This window comes from Centruroides vittatus, unplaced genomic scaffold, assembly GCF_030686945.1.
Source record: "Centruroides vittatus isolate TY-2023 unplaced genomic scaffold, ASM3068694v2 contig_790, whole genome shotgun sequence".
Lineage (NCBI taxonomy): Eukaryota > Metazoa > Arthropoda > Arachnida > Scorpiones > Buthidae > Centruroides > Centruroides vittatus.
In genome coordinates this window covers 1732617-1753817 of record NW_027122510.1, presented here as the reverse complement: position 1 = coordinate 1753817, position 21201 = coordinate 1732617, and the positions used below count along the sequence as shown (strand labels likewise).

At 33.1% G+C, this 21201-nt stretch overlaps 1 protein-coding gene across 1 annotated transcript in view; it reads right to left on the bottom strand.

The window, feature by feature from the left end:
- Nucleotides 1-4644: 4644 nt before the first annotated feature.
- Nucleotides 4645-21201, bottom strand: part of LOC136981755 (peptidyl-prolyl cis-trans isomerase FKBP1A-like) — a 40418-nt gene continuing 23861 nt past the window's right edge. Inside the window, exons 2-5 of the mRNA XM_067278126.1 lie at nt 12639-12686; nt 9633-9745; nt 9481-9554; nt 4645-5414 (exon numbers count right to left, since the gene is read on the bottom strand). Coding sequence (XP_067134227.1) covers nt 5360-5414; nt 9481-9554; nt 9633-9745; nt 12639-12686 — 290 coding nt within the window. The 3' untranslated portion in view covers nt 4645-5359. The remainder of the gene's footprint in view (nt 5415-9480; nt 9555-9632; nt 9746-12638; nt 12687-21201) is intronic.

Below are 21201 nucleotides of genomic sequence, written 5' to 3'. Positions count from 1 at the left end.
GTTTTTTTAGTGGAATTTTTGCATTGACTTCATCATCATCGGTACTCATTTAAATGACTGTGTAAGTCCAAAGTGGGAAATTGCACTCAATGCTTAGGCACTTGATGATAGCTTGGACTTTTTCCCTGCTCATTTTCAAGTTTCTACATGCCAAAAACCCTTTATCTGGCCTACTGCAAAACCCTATAAAAATTGTAGACTGCCATTCAGAACAAAAAACGTCATTCCACTGCAGGACAATGGGCAGTCCCACACTGCTGACATAACATGCTAACTTCTGCAAAGATTCAGCATGCACTGGATTCTGCACTTACAGAAATTTTTAGTGGGAACGATAGTGATGCCATGCAGAGGAATTGAAAAAATTGTTCAGCACGACATACATTTCAATAACAAATGTATATTGTACTGCTCAAACTTAGAAGTTTGCAAAAGAAGTTGCCTATGTTGCAGCTGGTGCATTTAATCTATTTCTACACACTGGTGCAGATACCATTGTAAGATCAAACCTCATGTTCGGCCGAATCCGATGTTTGCAGTATAATATCCGACAAATTTCTCACAGTTTTTAATGTTGAAAAATCTTGTACACCCCTGGTAAGTATTTGATCAGCATTGAATTTTCGACACATTCACTCTGTTGTCAAAAACATGTAAATACTGAACTATTTTTATTTCATTTAATAACTTTTTTCAATTAATTTGCCTATGCAATCACTAAGCCCATTTTATACAGTGTGTTTGTAAAGGTCTGCATTGGTTTTTGAAAACTTGTTGTGCAAACACAGACTTGCGGATTGAGCACGTGTGCCACAGTATAGGTAAACTCAAAATTTCTCTCCCACTTACTACTAGCATGCTGTTGACTGTAATTATATCTACTTTCCTGAAAACAATACTTCCCAACTGCTGGATAGTCAGGAGAGTTCTATCCACCGGCCTGATGACAAAGAAATCTCCAGTAGTCTATAATTTTTCCTGCCATACTTTTTGACTAAATTAGATTGAATCCAGTATCCCAATCGGGTGTACATTCCATGTGTATCGGAAAAGTGCCTTTTGCTTGGCTCGATCCCATATTTCTTAATTAAAGGTGTTTCGGCATTTGGCCGATGCAATCGGTCGTCGATAAGCTACTTATTTCACCGGAAAAAGGGATGGGTATTTTTACTATTACTAATCCTACAAATCTAGGTTTGGATTCTTCGGTTTCCAAACATACTGCACTTGATCGGAAGTCCGATTGCAGTTCCAAAGAAAACCATAATGTACTGTCAAAATGGATGTGTTGCTCTCGACATTCTGTTCATAAATTTTGGCAGGTCTTTCAAACATGTTTAATAGTTCTTTCCCTTTTTTATTTGACTCAAAACTTGGCATTTCTGAGTTAGCAAACAATATAACTTATCTCATATATCAACAATGCAAAGGAGAGAAATGGCGACACCTCATTTGAATCCAATCAATTTTCTTTTTCAATGTTGAAAATGTCAAATGACAGATAAAAAAGAATTTATATTTAATAATGCTAATAGTCCTATGCTTGTAACCAGAACTATAAACAATTCATGAGACATTACTTACACAAACAAGATACATTTTAGTAAAAATTACTAAAAGTTTAAAAACTTTAAATACAATTGGGTTGGAATTAATTGTAACAACTGTTATGTTGTTTAATAAAACAGGACAAGGCATTGTAAGTGTTGTTTCTCTCTCCCAGCTTCCAAAGTAATAAAGAACCTCCAAAGTTTTTCTTTTAATAAACTGAAATTTGAGAAAGATAATTTTATTTCTCAAAGAACAAGACAAACCAGTAGAAAACTTTTGGCAGCACAGCCTGAGTTTTTATATTTATTCAACCCTTACCTATGAAGCAGGTAATATGTAAGGAAGCCAATCTGTGCAAAGGTGCAAGCTGAGAGAGAGAGAGAGAATCTGAATGAGCAATTATTTATTGTGATAACGTCGCAATGCCGGGCTGCAATTTTTAATTTAATTTGAAATATATTCTCTCCATCTCAAATAAGTAGTGTCTTGCCCCTGTACATCATACTTTTCCTGCTAGCACTAGTCCCACCAGTCATTAACTCCTTACAGGGAAAAACTTTAGAATTGAAATAATGTGACTTCTGGTGTAAGCTGGAAGTTTGTATATAGTTAATCGGGTATTCCTGACCCTAAACTTTTTATATCTGATCTCAAGATTAATTAACCCTTTCCATGCGGTTATACGCCTTTAGGCATATGTCACGTGACTTGCCGTTAATTCGTGATGCGGCATACGCCTTTTGGCATAATTAATCAAAAAATTCGATTATTTTGCGTTATATTCGATTTTCCAGCGATCTTAGCTTTGATTTGCTATTCTGTAGGTCGATTGACTTTGTTTAAGCTAAAAAGTGTTTTGTGACCACCCCTGGGCCATAAATATTTCGGTAAAATAGACCCTCTCCTTGCCAAGTAATTAGAGACTTACTGTAAATAATGGCAATAACTTCTCTCCCGCTCTAGCTAGAGAGCTGCGGTTTCTTTTATTTAAAAGACAGATGTATTTAACTAACAAATGTACAAAGTTTAGCGATTTTCTGTAAATTAATTATTTTTTTCTTTTGTTCGTAAGCTTCAAATTTTATTATTATTTTAAATTTCTTTTAAACTAAAAATTAAACAATCGTAAACTGTGATATGTTCTTAATCAAACACAAAAAACAGATTAAACATAGCGCGATTTAAAAATTATCCAAAAACTGCAAAAAATGCGCCGCATGACGAATTCCACTCAATTATTTGCTGTAGATCGCCAGCATGGAAAGGGTTAAGCAAAGACAGACAGACAGATGACTGAGAATTTATACATCTACAATTTTTACAATATCCCTGACTTGATGTAGACATATTTACACCAAACTACTAATGAAAATTTGGGATCTGAACCAAGATCTTTGAGAGCATAGAAAATCAGCTGGAACCTTTGACACCCTAAAAATGGTTTTCAAGGTCACTTACTGATTCTCCATGCACAACTACATTACATATTTATATATAAACAGTCAAACCTTGGTTTTCAAACAGAATTTCCAATAATTGCACTGGTTGTCGAACGACCTTCTCGGCAAGAGCAGCTAGATTTGAGACACATGGATGGTCAACTCCCCTGTATTAAAGAAAGTCGTCAGCCTGACCAATCGACAACAGGACTACCGATTCAGAAGTCAGTGGTGCAGAGATTGCCTGGTGTCATTAGACATCGCTATTTAAATTAGATTTCAATGCACGTGCGGGAAAGATACCAGTTTTGTTTTTTCGGTATTTGCCGCAGTTGAATCTAAATCTAAATCAAATTAATAAAAATCTTATTAATTGACATTCATATAATATAAATGGCATCCAAGAATTTGTGTTTAAATATGCTTAAGTTAGTGTATAATCATACAAAGGTTTGATTATACATACATTCATCAATTTTTCTAACTGACAGAATGAAGAGGAAGTGACTTTTAATTTATCCTGTATGATCAGGAGTTGCACTGGAAAATTTTTTAAAAAAATCACCAATTATTCTACCAGTTTCAAATTTTTTTCACCATCAGTTTTACTTATTAATTAATGCAGGAGCTTATCAGTTTGGAGTCTGGAAAGCAAAAATAACATGTTAAACTGTCACTTAGGAATTGTAATCATTTTTTAATGAATAAAGCCAAATAACAGATTTGATCACAGTGCTTAAACAGTATTTCACAGGTTCTGTCATGTCAAAATTTTTATGTTTAGTCTAATGAAAAATGATCAAAGTGAAAAAATGTTACCCCAAAAATATCTCAAATCTGGAAATGGGCAGCATTGCATGAAAACTGCCTTTAGTTCTCAATGTCACCTCCTGCTTTCCTGTCCGAACTTGCCAGGTGACGTCACATCGTCACTACGTGTGCGATGCACAAGACTGATAGCACCAGAATACGACATTCTGTTGTTTTTCCTGAAGCATGCTCGATTAAGTCGCACCGAATATCGAAATAAGCGGAATAGTTTTTATCGCTATGCAGCATGACACCTGATGTTAAATACACAAATCCAAATCAAACATTTATAAAGTTTTGAATATCAATTTTGGTGAGAGTATTTAATGTATGATTTATGTACACATTAAGTAAGACCAACTTACTTTCAATAATAATAGCTCAAGTTTTATTTTCATTTAATAGCTATAATTATTAAACATATTGGAGGAAAAAATATATATATTTAATCTTATACAAGATTAAATAACACTAAGAAAAAAAAAAAATTACATAGGAATGAAAAATTAGATGAATTTATTTTCATCAACTGACAAATAATGTGAAACATTGCACATGATTTATTGGATTGTGGTAGAAGCTGGTTCTTTCGAAATGTTTCAATAGAAATCACAGATACATCACACATCAATGTGCTAATACTGTATTGCTATACTGTTACCATTTTTTTTTTCCGGTTAATTGCATTTATACAATTTCGTTTTATCACAATTTGCTTCACGTTTCTCACATACTACATAATATATTTTATACAACTCACAATTAACAAACAAAAGTCAAAGAATTATATTTAAGCATTAATTACGCTCTTAATAAATTTGGAACGATGCAAAACAAAAATGTATTTTTGGCAAGCTTAGTAATTTTTCATTTGTGTTTTTTAGTAAATGTATTCAAAATTTGAAATATATGAGTACGTATGGATATATATAAGTATTTTCTTTCGGCATTAATCGAAAATTCTACAAAATACAATTGTGTAAACAATTTATCTTGTATTAATCTGATAAAATTTTGTAAGTAACAAAATTTTGCTCCGTAAAGATTTGTTCGACCAAAATGTCATTATTATTTACATATCAAATGTTACTTTTTCTGTTTTTGCATAATGTTTAGTTCCTCGATAAAAACTCGTGGGGTGTGTAAACATGTTTGCATATCTGTTCTGGGACAGTGTAAATACATCATCTGGTGAAATTTTGCATTGAATTTTATATATTATTTGACAAAATTGTCAAGGTGTGGAAAATTTTGAAATCTGGAATAATTCTATTTTTAAAACTATTACTGAAATATGGCCCTACTTCCTAACAAATCATATAAACACAAACAAAATTACCTATGAGAACTCGATTAACAATTCTGCATATTTTATAGAATATTTTTTTTACATATTTTATATAGTTATGAATGACTAAAACAAAAGCTTCTTGCAAGATGACAGACAACCATAACAGGAACTGAAGCAGATTTGAGAGATCAATAAGGTAACAATGCTGCCAACTTCGTGTCTTAGCATTGTAGAAGTATCATTTCGATAAGTGTGGTGCAGAAGTTATTTACTCCAGCTTTATTAATTCGACGTCGAATGTCAATTTGGCATTTGGAGGAATTGTAAGAATAGTTAAAGAATTTTCATTAGATATTATCTAAAATAGAGGGTATTAAAGAAAGCAATCAGCATTTGTATGGTACACACCATCCTAAGTAAAAAAACACCTTATTAATTGGTTAACTTCAAATTTTTGAGAGCATTCATAACTATGTTTATAGAAAAGTCTCTCTTTTTCTCAGTATGGTGTTTCTATTCTAACAAATGCTGAATGTTTTTTATACTATTATCCAGTTAGGTACAGTTATAATTGGATAATTTTAATTTTTATTATTCTACTCAAAAACAAAAACAATTTTAATGATAAACAATAAAGCAGTATGTTCTAGACAAAAAATGATGAACTAAAACAAGATATACAATTCTAAAGTTCTCAAAGAAAAAATTAAGATACTTAGTTAATAACGAAGAGATGTTTTTGAGATACATTATAAAATTTCATAAATACTATAATCATAAGATTACGAATAGTTAAACAATCAAATATTTATATTATTTCCAAAACAAATCCACAGATGATTTTGTTCCAAAAGAAAATAGTCATGATAATTAAAAGTGTTTTTGGGAAATAACCAGCATTCATGATTTTTGATTTCATTTATTTTAATTAAAAAATTAACAACCACAGCAGAGAATACACCAGTAATCAAACAAAGTTTACTTGTAAGGAGTAAACTTGGCTGTGGTTATTACTACAGTGTTATGCATTTTATACAGCTTTTAAATTAATAATAATCAAAAATAGTCAAACTCAGTAGTAACAAGTTCACAGTTATTGCAAGAAAATATCTATTTTGTTATCAGTTAACTGAATACAGTAGAGCATCGATTATCCGACCTCCGATCAACCGTCACATCGGTTAAACGACGGCATTCTAGTCGGCAAATTTAAATGTCCGCTAGTGATGTGACACTACAATATTTGGCCATGTCTTGGCTACTTTGATATTATTTTTGTTAAATTTTTGCATGTTTTCGCTGGAAACATTGGCTCGACCATGAAAGGGAGGCCAGTATTTAAACCAGGCTTAATTTTCTATTTTTTCTTTATTTCTGTATTTATTTTGTGCAAAATAAAGAAATAATTTAATGATGATTATTATTTTTAAAAAAAATTTGTTAAGCTTAACATCAATGAAAATTCAACGCAAAGTAGGTTAATAGCGATATACTAATATGCTTATTACATGGATATACTAATATGTATTTTTTCATACTTTTCGGTTATCCGTTTTTTTTCAGTTATCCGACTAACCCCAGTCCCCAATTGAGTCGGATAATTGATGCTCTACTGTATTTACAAAAACTATCTTATGTTGAGTAAATTTTTTTCCTATCTACAACTCCTAGACAAAAAATTAGAATATTCACCTAACTGAAAGTTTAGTGTACATTTTCTCATGAACCACACAAGTACAAAAATTATTTTGGACACTACATAAACAATGTCTATGTATATTTATTATAACCATTAATAGACAAATTAACTCAAACATTTTTTTGTTACAAATGGAAATGAAATGACAAAAAAAATAGAACAACAGTTTGACTGTGACAAAAAATTAGAATATTAGCTAAATGTGGGTTAAATGTAGAAAATACAACAAAATAATCTTAATATTTTGTGGCGTCACCGTTTGCCATAATTACTGCTTACAATCTGTTGGGCATGGTGCAGATTAATGCTTCACATTCGTTTTTAGTGATGCAGTTCCAAATGTGTTGAATGCACGTCACTAGTTCCTCTTTAGTTTAGAAATTGGGCACTGTTCATTAAGTTGTCGTTTCATGACTCCTCACAAATTTTCATTGGGGTTTAAGTCTGGGGAATTGCTTGGCCAATGCAGGATTGCAATCTATCGTTCTTGTAACCAATGTATCGTTGTCTTCGTGGTATGAGAGGATGCCTGTCTTGTTGATATAGAAATGTTTCCTACACTAAATCCTCTCTTGATGGTATCATAAATATCTCTAAGATGTCGTGATATGTCTGTACATTGACACGATCCTGAAGAATGTGGTTATCACTAGACTGTTACACTCATGCATCACCAGATCATGACAGACGATGCAAACTTCAAAGATCTCTTCACACAGTCTTTTTCAAAGGCATCTTTGATTGTTCTCCATACACGTGGGCCTTGGTCACCACAGAAGAGACAAAACAGGGATTCGTCACTGAAGAGAACATTGTTCCAGTCATCTTCTCCTCACATGAGCCTCTCTCTGCACCATCTGACATGTGCTTGTCATTGCTTTTGTTAGAGATGGCTTCATCTTGGGAACTCAGCAGTTGAAGTGCAAGTCGTGCAACCTTTGGCATGTGGTTCAGCTACTAATGTTCACTCCAGTTGTTCTGGAATGTGCATGCAAGGGTTTAATGCTTTTAAAGCAGTTTCGCATAAAAATCCTTCTCAAGTTTCTCTTATCCCTCACAGTCATTGCTCATTTAGTCCACATTTCTGGCATGTGTTAGTTAAACTTTAACAGGGTTTTGTTGTTTCAGTACTCTAGAGACTATTGGCTGCGAGCACTTTACATAATCCACAATTTCATTTTGTGTTCTTCCTGCTTCGTTCAAGACTATAATAGTATCTTTAGTTCTGTCACTGATGTTGCACTTATGCTCCATGTTGAACTGTTATACTGTGCTGCTAAGCAATATGCAAATTTGCATCACAATTTAGTTATTTATGGCTGTTTGTCTGGCTATTTTTGCTAATATTCTAATATTTCGTCATGGTCAAAGGGTTATTCTATTTTTTTGTTATTTCATTTCCATTTGTAACAAAAAAAATGTTTGAGTTAATTTGTCTGATTAATGGGTATAATAAATATACATATACATTATTTATGTAGTGTCAAAAAAAGTTTTGTACTCTGTGTTGTTCATGAGAATATGTACACTAAACTTTCAGTTAGGCGAATATTCTAATTTTTTGTCTAGGAGTTGTAATACTTAGGGTGAAAAAATCATCACGAGTAAACTTTCTATTAAGTTGTTGAAACTATGTTAAGTGTTTTCAATTCCCTTTTACATTTATCCTTTAGTTTACAGTCTTCTTTCATGATAAATCATCATCATCATCAACAAACAGTTGATGTTAAAGAAAATGCCTGTTGTGTGTAAAAACAAATTATTTAAGAATTAGTTACATTAAAAATATGGAAGTGTGCAGAAAATTTGGATGATCATCTTTGATGATATCAACACTATAGAAATAAAAATGCCCATTTAAATGCATGACAAATCTCAGATAATAATAAAAATTTAGAAAAGCATTCTTTTGGATATCCATAAAGCTTAAATAACACCTTTAAGTAAACTTGTAGGAAAAAATATTTAACATTTTAAACCCTTTTCATAGGTCTGCATCAGGTTTAAGATATAAACTAGAAGATTAAAATCAAAAGTTCTAATTAACGTTCTTACAGCATATTTTAAAAAATTAAAAATATTTTGATTTTTTTAAAGATGTATATGTTACCAGCAAAACCTGATTTTACACCAAACTAGTTTGGCGTAAGCATGTCAGGCCAAACTAGTTTAGAATTACTATTCAAGTATATTAATGGTTAAAATAAAATTAAAAGGCAATTAATTAGATAAACAATATTTATTCATCTAATTGATATTTTACTGTTGATACTGTTTCTTTTATATACTATATACTTTTATATACTTTTGTTTGCTTTTATTCAAGAACTATCGTGAATCAATAACTAGTGACATTAAACACTGGGCGGCCTGCCGGCAGCTCCCCTCCGGGAGGAGTCCGTCGGGAGCACGAACAGCCGGAAGCACTGCCATTGGGATTACCTAGGTACACTTTAACCCACCCATTAATATATTTAACCATTAATATACTTGAATAATAATTCTAAACTAGTTTGACCTGACACATTTACCCCAAACTAGTTTGGCATAAAATCGAGTTTTGCCGGTAACATATATAATGAATGACAGTTATGAAGAACAAATAAACTTAGTTTCTTTGTGCTTGTTATAACCAAGTTTGACTATTTTGCAATATACTTTATTACTACTTTAAATTTTAAAAAGGATATATTCCAGGATGTCCAACAGAGCCATAAGCAAAATCTGGAGAACACACCAATTTTGCTCTTTGCCCAACACTCATCTACAAAAATAATATATATTTATATACATTTTACTAAATTTTTTAGATAAATTTCAACTGATTTTTTATAATTTATACTTGAGCCACTCCAAGATCCCATCCTTTAATCACTTCTCCTCTTCCTATTCTGAATTTAAATGGTTTTCCACGGTCTCTTGAGGAATCAAATTTTTGGCCATCTTCTAATGTTCCTAATTAAATTATAACAAAAACTTACATCATTAATAATGAAAATTCAAAAACACCAAAAAATATACAATGTGTTATAATTAATTTTTTTTTTATGCATGCATGCTTTAACCAAGATTTGAATAAAGTCTATGTTAGCTCATTAATCCTAGCTTTATCAAAATTTGTGGGCTTTAGCCATGATCATAATATGCACTGAAAAAATATGAAAATGATGTTTTTAACAAAGAATATTTGAATAATGAAATACAGGTACTCCTCACTTTGCGACCGAGCTCCGTTCTGACGATTACGTCTGTTAATTAACCCTTTCCATGCGGAAAACCTTTAGCATTAAGTAAATAGGTGAAATTCGTTATGCGGCGCATTTTTGCGTTTTTTGGGTAATTTTTTAAATCGCAATATTTCGCTTCAATATCGCACTATATTCAATCTGTTTTTTGTGTTTGATTAAAAACATATTACAGTTTACGATTGTATAATTTTTAGTTTTATACATATTTAAAATAATATGAAGTTTACGAACAAATTTGAAGGTTACGAACAAAAAAAAAAAAAATTAATTTACAGAGAATCGCTGAACTTTGTACATCTGTTAGATAGAAACATCTGTCCTCTATTAAACAAAACAAACCGCAGCTTTCTACCTAGAGCGGGGGAGAAGTTATTGTCATTATTCACACTATGTCTCTAATTACTTAGCTGGGAGAGTAGTCGATTGTTATCGTGAAGTGACACCGATTAGTCAGCTGTACGACTGTGTCAGTCGTAGAGCTTTGCTCTTACTTTTGTAAAATAATTAAATGTATTCAAAATATATATGAATTCATTTGACAAAAATTTTAAAGCCAAATTAACAGCGCGAACACTTTCCATAGACTTACTATAGGAAGGTGGAGTTTCCCGGGAATATTTATCGCTAGATAGTTTTAAAAACATATTTACTCGTTTAAATATTGTCGAATTAGCTGATTTAATGTCAAAGTGCATTAAATTAGTTAATTAGAATTAAAAATCGATTTAAAAAGCGAATTTACAGTGATTGTTTACATTTTACTTCGAAGGTTGGAGGCGGGGCTTTTCGCGGCAATTTTTTCGTTTCATAAGTCTGTGATTAGTTAAAGTAACGTCAACAAAGACAGAAGAGACTCAATAAAACTGTAGAAGAAGTTTCCCTTTGATTGTTTTTAGCCAACTGTGTAGTTAACTGCGAAGATTTACTGTAGAATAGTAGGAGATGTATTTACCAAAATATTTATGGCCCAGGGGTGGTAACAAAACGTTTATTGACTTAAACAAAGTCAATCGACATACAGAAAAGTGAATCAAAGCTAAGATCTCTGAAAAACTCGAATATAACGCAAATTAATCGAAGTTTTTGATTAATTTTTTAATTTGGACCGATCGAGTCACATCACCGATCAATTTCACATCACCGATAAACGAAGAAGTCATGTGATACGGACCAATCGGTACCTAACCGCATGGAAAGGGTTAAGCAAATTGGTCGATAAGCGAGGAGCTTGCGCCAGGAATATAGGATTGTTGTAAAATTATACAAATTATGCAACAAACTTCAAATTTATTCATAAAAAGACTATTATAGTACCGTATTTCCCTATTATAGTACGCTTAGTGCGCATGTCACCATTCGCCACTAACCAACACTCAAGATGAGAAAGGAGATTCCCCGAATTGCAGGTCGAAACTTGATTGGTCATAAGTGTGAGTGGTCGTTAAGCAGATAGGTCGTAAAGTGAGGAGTACCTGTAATCTTTTAGGAAAGTTTTTTAGAAGATAAAGTTTTATTTATATTTTCCTGCTGATAGAATAGTTAATATACAATTATCAAGAGATTTCGGATGTCAACCTGAAAATTAGAATCATTGCACTCTGCAGCAGACTGTGATGTATATTTCCATGGTCCACTGAGGACACCGGGTATTTACTGGAGCCTTGAGACCTGAATAGTTCATGTAACACAGACTGGATGTCTTTAATGAAAATAGGATATGGCTATATTTGCAATTTTGATTACCTATACTCTCAAACAACATTACCATCATGTTTGTGTTGGCTCATGTCATGGATAATTTATCATCAGAATAATAAAAATATTGTTGTGACAAACTTTGCACTGTGTAGCAGGAACCTTTGGATGCCCATCTTGTTATTCATGCTTGCACTCTGAGATGGCAATGAAAATTTTGCTTTGACACAATGTTGAAATTGTAAAATTCTATGTTTTCAAGCAACCAACAACCAAATTAATTGGGCAGGAATTCCTGACCGATTAATCTGATTGTTGATTGATTATTAATATATATATTGGGTTATTGAGATGTTTCTATGTTTTCCTTGAATTTTCTCTTCAAACAAATATTTCAACAAGATTTTCCAAACTCTCAGGTCATTTGCCACCTTGATACTATAAAAGACATCTGGAAATAAAATATTTTTAATCAACTGAAAGTCTAAATCCAACATTAAAAATGCTTTCAAAGTTTGTAAGTTTCAATCTCAAGTTCCAATCAGTTTGTTTTGAAGAAAGTTCTCTTGCAGGGCAGGCAAAATTCTATTATTGCATACAGTTAGCTTCAGATAAACATGGACAGATTCAAAGCAATGATTTGTTTTCTCTAAGTCAAAATGATATATATAAACTTCAAACAAAGATGATCCTTGGGAAGTTTCATAAGATACAGACTCATTGGAAATATTCCATTTGCACAAAACTGATTTAAGAATATTTACTCTTCCTACATTTGTTTAAAAAAATGCTTTTAATCAACTGAAGAATTGATTTATTTTGATATATTTACTTGTTAAAAATTTTAATATATCTGTTTTTCCATTATTTACAATATAAATATTAAAAAAACTTCTTTTTCTTACCGGTATAATGTACCACTACTGTTTGTCCAGCCTTTGGAAAAGTTTGTCCTAAAAAATAAATTTCAGATTTATTTATTGTTTCTAGTAAATAAGCTTATAGTTTAAAACATTTTTACATTATTTAAATAAAAATAATAAATGAAACAGATACAGCACATTCGCTAACTCAAACAATCTTCATGTTTTATATGGTTGGATCACGAGTCTCCACAAGTAACCAACAAAGTTAAAGATTTTGAATATAAAGTTCAATTCAGCATAAGAAAAAGCAAATTTACCAAAAGGATGTTTTACTGTTTGACCAAAAGCTTTGTTAATGCTTATCACAAAATATAATCTGAAAGGGAACAGTGGTCTTTTAAAGAGAAGCGCGATTCACAAATAACACATATAACTTTTATTCTGTATACTCTATACCAAATCTAATAGCTTATTGATATGAGAAAGTAGATATGGTAATTTAAATGTCACGAGTTCTGGAATTCTATTTAAATACAGTGTGTTTCCAACCTTCTTTGTTTCTCAATCTCTATTTAAACAGATTTAATTTGCCAATCCCATTTCTAAATTGATAATGAATACAAATAAAATAAAATTAAAAATGCAGTCTATGAAATATAAATCAAAACTGTGCTTTAGTTACTAAAATTTGAATTGTATCGGTTACTTTTACATTTTTTTTTTTTTTTCTAGAATACTATAACTTGCAAATCAACCCTCAAATAACTCCTAATAACTAATTAATTACCCTGGATAAACTGACTAACTCCTAAAGATTGCTAGTGACTAGGTAAAGAATCCCCACAATAAACCATTTCTCGGTGATAAAGCTTTGGATAAAGTCAAAAGTACACGTAAAGTTTTAAAGCATTTCTTTATATTTTAAAAATATGTATTCAATAACACAAAATTAATGCATATGAATATTAATTTGTAAATCTAAACTGTCAAGACTTGAATGATTTGCAGTTATGGCATTATAGTTACTACATACAGATATTACATATATTTATTAGTTAAATTTTTAGTAGTATTAAAAATTTTCATTCATGACGATATTATATCATAACACAAATAGTGATAAATATATGGCTATGATATCATATCAATGTAGTTATCACACAGACATCAAAAATGTTATCTTAGTCTGAGACGATTATTTCTAACATCTGTTTTCTGATAACCAACTTTCAAAGTGTGTAATCAATTATTTATAGCAACACTACAGAGAAGCCAATGAATTCCGATATAAATATAGATATTAAATAACAGTGCTATTAATTTCTAAATTATAACTAGATTTGTTTATTTACCCTTAGTATTTATTAATACTTAAATTCTGAAAGTTTCATTTTATCATCTTGGCTATATATTTCATTTCAGTCAAATTGTATGTAGTTTTAATTTAAGAAACCATATTTACAGAACATAAAATTTATCCGTAATAAGCTTATATTTTTACAAACTTATAAAGAATAGTGGTAAAAAATGAAAATTATAGAATTAAATAACATGGGCATAAATGAATAATGAAAAATGAAGTTATTCAAAATAATGTATAATAAATAAGACCAGTATGTTTGTAAAGAAAATTGCTTTAACATTATAAAGATGTAAAGTTATTCCAATGGAGACTAAAATTCTCCTTTTTACTGAATTGTAACTGTTAAACAAGGAATTTTTACAAATTCATAAAATTAGAAATTCACACTGCTTTTTCAGGTAACAAATGTTTCATTACACATATAACACAATGCTTAAAAGACCCAGACGACAACAAATCCTGAATCTAAGAGCTCCATACATATATCACTAAAAGTTTCCAAATGAAGAAAATGTATTGGGTCTATAGCAACATCTGTAGTAATGCAGTCTTTAGTAAATATTCTCAGCAAGAGATGTCACAAGTCACCAGTCTTACCTACAAGCATGACAATGTATCTTGAGTATCATTTTCTTTGTAATTGGAGCCTTCTGAGCCAATAGAAATGGCATGTCTGACTAGTGGCCAGAACACTGGTGAGCCGAACGTGATCTCTGCAACCCCACGTTAGAAAGCACCAAATGAAGTAAGTGCTCAGTTATAGAGATCGTGTATGAAATCTAATGAAATGGCAGATGACAAATGACTTGAACAAGACTTGGCTGGCAAACCAGAGATTGCACGTGTCACAGTCAAGTTACTGCCATTTTGGCAAAAGAATGTCGCAATGCGATTCAGTTAAGTAAAGTCATAATTCATCACTGCCAATATCATCAGTAAAGTCACAAAGTATCATTACATCGTTAGCTTGGTGGACAGCGAGGTGGCAGAGTTGGTTTCAGACTCTGTACACAGACCTCAAAGTGTGACTAATCAAAGAGTTTGCACAGTCAGAAGGACAAGTAAAAAAGCTCCTGACCAAATTACAACTATGGGATAGGAAACTGTCGACACAGTTACTTGAGATGAATACCTTAACCAACAGTCAGGTAACAGATGAATTCTAGTGAACAATGTTTCTCCAGCAGTTGCCAAAAATGCTAGAACCATTTTGGTCATGAGTCAGGACAATCTAGACAATTGCACAGATGGCAGATAAGATATTGAGATAACTGTTCCTATTATTTCCTATGCATGTGAACTTACCAATTCTGACCCAGCAGATGACAATATCCTCACTAGAAAAGGCTGTTAAAGATCTGACACTCACCATTAATGAGTTACATTCTTGGCCACATTCGAGTTCACATGGCCAGGACAGATCAAGAAGTTGCACCAAATATAAATACTGCTCATATCACTACAAATTTGGAGAGCATGCCATGAAATATATACAAAACCTTGCTCCTGTGAGAGATAACCTAGATGTGTCTAGGGCTCAACCACTAGCCACATATTTGTATCTGATATTTCCACAAGTCTAAGATTTCTGGTGAACTCAGGAGCAGATGTCTTTGTTGTTCTCCATGGTGATGGGGGAACAACAAAGAAAAAATAGGTCTATATTTCAGCTATTTCTGGCAAAATGCACAGTTATCCAAACCTCTACGGATCATTTTCTTTAGATTGATTTAGGCCTCTCACATTCATTTTGTTGGTTTTTCATCATAGTGGACATAGGTTGCCATATAATTTGTACTGACTTTTTATCACATTTTGGCCTTTCACTGGACATAAAATGCAAATGTCTCCTCCACAGTCTCGCTCAACTCTTAATCACGGGAATAACTCTACCATCTGATCAACAAACTGTGCTAACACTGTCTCCTGGACAAATTCTCATCACTGTTAATCACATTCTGTAATCTTCTGAGAGTGAATCCCAAATTTGAGCACAAGGACATCAATTTCACTCACACCATCATCACAACAGGTGCATCAGTCTTTGCCAAACCAAGATGATTGCATTCCAACAAGTTGGCATAAACAAAGTTAGAATTTCAGAGGATGCATATGCAAACTGTCCAACAGTTGTTGGGCCATCCCCTGCACCTGGTGGCAAAAAAAGATTGATCTTGGCACCCATCTGGGGATTATCAAGCATTAAATGAAACAACTGTTCCAGATCGTTATCCCCCTTCCACTCTTACAGGATTTCAATTTGCAACTAGAAGGCAAGAAAATCTTTACAAAAACTGACCTCATCAAACCCTTTCAACACATTCCAGTAAACCCACAAGACATACTAAAGATGGCAGTGATAATGCCCTTCTGGCTTTTTGAGTTCCTATGTCTTCCGTTTGGTCTATGAAACGCCTCATAATCGTTTCAGCACTACATCCACCTAATATTAAAGAATTTACCATTCAACTACTCGTACATCAATGATCTACTGGTGGCCTCAGCATCAGAAGGTGCCAAACAGTTTTCTGTCATGGACGATAGTGTATGACCATTTTCTTAGATGGCATAAATTATTACCAGCCCAGGCACTATAGTACAAATATATAAATATATATATATATATATAAAACTTTATTGTTATAGTGACCATTGTACTGTACATCTTGATGAAAATTATTACATAAAAATTATGGTCTGGGACTCTGATTATGGCAGATAAATCTAAAGACTTAGTTATGGAATTATGAATTATTTCAAATTTCCATTCTTTGTAAGATAACATAAAACATTAAATGAACTACCTAGGATTCAGTAATATTTTAATTCATATCAGAAGAGTAAGGTGACAAAAAATACATTTTAAAGACATTACAGCTTTTACAAGTAGATTCCTTTAGAAGGTCAAATTTTAGTGTCTTTTGACTTTTGTAATACTTTTACTACATTTAATTGAAACAGGAAATTCAAAAATATCATGCAAACAACCTTTTCACTTTCCAGCACACTTATTTAATGATTGGACAAATGTTTTTGAACTGCTTTACAGATCAACTTCAGGTCTACTTATATATAAATGTATCTTTTTGTTCTATTTCTGAAACATTTCAGAAATAGAACGAAAAGATGTTATTATATAAGCATTTAATTGGCTTACAAAAGAAATACAGATAGAATTTCAGACAGATTTTATATTTCATCATTATAAAATGCCAAAAGGTAAATTATCTAATAGGTTTACATCTAACAAGGGGACCTTATGGACTCAAAAATTCAGTTTGGGATGAGACTTCGCAGTATACCTCAAGGGTGTCCACCCAGAAGAATTGTAAAGTGCATTAGCCAGAAGATTCCGAGATAAAGGGCTCTAAAGTTTTGTGTGCAGCTCATATACTGGTCAATTTAATACTTTCGCAGCATAGCGTGACGGATGAGTCTGTAGCAAACTCGCTTGTCACGCGTGCGTTATAGGTTTGCACCTACCTTCGGCTAACTTTTTTTTTTTTTTTTAAATTATAACAACTTTTAAATAAAGTTAATGACCTAAAAATATTATCAATTAAATCATAAATAATTTAATATAAATGTTTTGCTGTATATATTTTATTTATGAAATGACTGTTACAGCTAATTAAAACTTGAATTAAAAATAAAGTTGCCGTCTCAAGCGCCACCGTATTTTCTTGTGAGAAGAAAAATGATAATTTAAAAACGTTTTGGAGACGAGAGTTTTTTGTAACGGCCAAGGGCGTCAGCCATATTGTTTTTTTTTTCTTCTTGTTCTTGTGTAACAACCCGCAAACCGCAAGTGTTTTCTTTCATATTTATACAGTCCACTAAAGATCGACAAACATCTGGTCCGTCGAGGCGAATATGGCCTTTGCTGAGGAAATAAAAACATTGCAAATGGGAAGGAATCTAACGAAGGGACAATTAAGCAGATTACATCCCTTTCTAGATAAACAGGGTCTAATGAGAGTCGGCGGTAGATTGAGCAATTCAAATTTTTCAGATAATAATATCTCATAATCAAGTGGGTTAACTTGTGATTTTTAGGTAGCAGAATTGGAAACTTTTTATCAAATGATAAATTTGAATTGCTCAATCTACCGCCGACTCTCATTAGACCCTGTTTATCTAGAAAGGGATGTAATCTGCTTAATTGACCCTTCGTTAGATTCCTTCCCATTTGCAATGTTTTTATTTCCTCAGCAAAGGCCATTCCTTGTACTTTGCCGATCAAATAAATTTTGGACTCTTGGAGTTCTTTCCTTGATAAAGGGCCAAATCGACGAGTTACGTGTTTTATGTCATGTAGAAACCGGAAAATATAACTAAGTATGCAAATTAATTTGATGTAATTATTACCAAGTTCAAACAGGGTATTGTCAAGGTCAGAGCTTGACACTGACACCAAATTAACGTGCAATTGTTTTTTAAGCTCAGATAGATATTTTTCATCGGAGGAAGTGTCGATGGCATATTCATCCTGACGTTGAACGGTTGGTGCTACTTGAGACTGCGCTCCACTCCACCATAATTCCATGGATAGTAGATCTTGCGGATTTAAACCCCAAGAAACTACATCTGCAGGATTGGAGTGGGAAGTTGTATGTTTCCAGTGGCAGCCTTCAGTAATAGATTGGATCTTTTCCACACGATTCGCAATAAAGGTCTTCAGGCGATATGCGGGAGTGTTGATCCAAGCGATGGCAATAGTTGAATCTGTGTGTAGGATCACTTCAGCTATATCCATTTGCAGACATGAGCGTACTTTTTTGACAAGTTGAGACAGTACTAGACAAGCTGATAGCTCTAATCGAGGGATTGTCATAACCTTAAGAGGAGCGACACGAGATTTACTAGCAATAAGTCGTGTCTTGCCAGTTCCATCTTCCTTTATGCAATGCATGTAAACTACTGCTCCATAAGCTGACTCCGAGGCATCTGCATATCCTAGCAAGACAGCCCTTTGAAGTGGATCTGTTAAAATATATCTAGTGATCTTAAGATCGTCCAGGGCTTTCAAGGACAACACAAAGTTCACCCAATCATAGTTAAGGTTTTCTGGTAGAGTATCCTCCCAGTCGAGCTTACTGAGCCACAGCTTCTGTAGAAAGATCTTTGCTCGAGTTATAACTGATCCCAGAAGACCCAAGGGGTCATAAAGTCTGGCGATGACACTCAATACTTCTCGTTTTGTATAAAGCAATTTTTCTGGAATCGATACCCTGAATATGAACTGATCTTCAACCGGCTTCCAAATAATGCCTAAGGTTTTTACTGTTGGTTCCGCACTTGAGGAAAAGCAATGTTCCTTATTTTTTGGTGAACTACTGTTCATCAATTTCATATTTATACAGTCCATTAAAGATCGACAAACAAATAATATTTTATTTTTAAAAAGTTGAATAATTTCAAACGCATTTTTAATGGAGGTAAATGAAAACTTTAATTACTATTGCCATTAAAAAGTTATTACAAATGTTAAGATACAGTAGAGAGTCGTTAATTGGAACGCTGGTAATCGGAATCGCTGGTAATCGGCACGATTTTCAGTCGGACTGTGTCATGCTGAATCGAACGTTTTTGATACTAAATTTACTTCTAAAGTATAATTTTCATGTTTTTATATTCTTCAATATATTTATTTTGTTTGTACAAAATGCAGAAATAATTTTTTACGATACGATAGCCTCAATTCTTATTATAAAAATTTTCGTTAGGCTTAAAATTGACGAAAATTCAACACAAAGCGACACGGAACGGAGAAGAATTTGAACATTGGACAGGTTAATATATTTTTTTGTATATAATTGGTAATCGGAACAAATGACTAATCTGAACCACCCCAATCCCCAATTGATTCCGATTTTCGACTCTCTACTGTATTATAAGTTGTGGAGAGGTTAAAAATATTCGTTGTAAATTTGAGGAACTGGTTTCTACAAGGAAGAGTAGAGTATAGCTGTTGCCCTTTGCATGTAGGCAGACGTTCAGGAATTTTCAAGACCCTAACAGAACTAATCGAACAATGGTCCTTACCTGCTACAGTATGATATATACAGGTTTACCCACCCTTATTCCTCTAAAAACTCGTGTGACCGGAGGGTCGGCACCTCTTTACTGCCTCGTCAGGAATGACACCACCGGGTCTCGACTGACCCGGAAGCCGCAATGGCGGTACGATTTGCAGATAGGTTACGTAAACAGCCACGTGAGTGAGTGAACGGATTCGAGATGGAGACCTCGAGCAGTTGGGAAGGCACACACGCAGAGATTAGGTTACTTAACAATCATTTATTACGAAAGGAGATTATATACATTTTATACATGTTGTCTCTTTAACGAGTTTGAATCAGGAATGTGTCAAAAAGGCGACTAAATACGCCCGGGGAGCGAGAGAGAGAGAGAGAGTTTACATAAGCTTCGTGTGGCGATAAATACCTTTTGTAAAGGATGGTCTCGGAGGGATGATCTTGACTTACTTCTTAGGGTTTCTTTCTGACTAGCTGGTAACCGTCTCGCTTAGGATTGTCGGTAAAGTTTGAATATGCGATAGTTCATATTCCACAGATAGGTTACAGGCACAGATGTACGCGATGTCCCAGGGCGAGTAGGTAAGATATTCGGTCCAGATGGATCAGGCACTAACACAATTGAAGGGTGGAAAAATTTTTAGGGTGATTTTCTTTCTGGAGGAACGGGCGACGACCCTTTTCGGCCAACAACGTTGATATCCGACCATTAAGAGGTCAGCACATCATGGGAATGCGTCGCTATCGTCAACGAGAAAGTGTAAGTGGAGATTTTCTCAGATAGCTGAGGACAACAATTATTAAGTATGTATGGCGTCATCGTCGATTAAAATTGGGTTTTTAATTTCTTATGGTTCGGATTCTCATACTCGTGCCAGTTCATTCTTGACTTTCGCAAGATTGGAGCATTCTGTACTGTGAAATATTATTGGAATTTTTAAATTATTGTGAATTGAAAATGTCCGTTAATGAAGAAATTGCAAAAGTATCAGAAGCTGCAGATGAAATCAATCAAGATTCATTATACAGTGAAATGTCAAAGTCGAGGTTAAAAGATGCAATCGTTTATTACGAAAGTTTGCTTGCAGAAAATAATTTGACTAAAACGAAATCTTCAACTTCAATTTCTTATGAAACAATGTTGATGGGTGAAGAAATTTACGAATATACTATGGACGTGCTGGCTGAAAAATACTTGTGA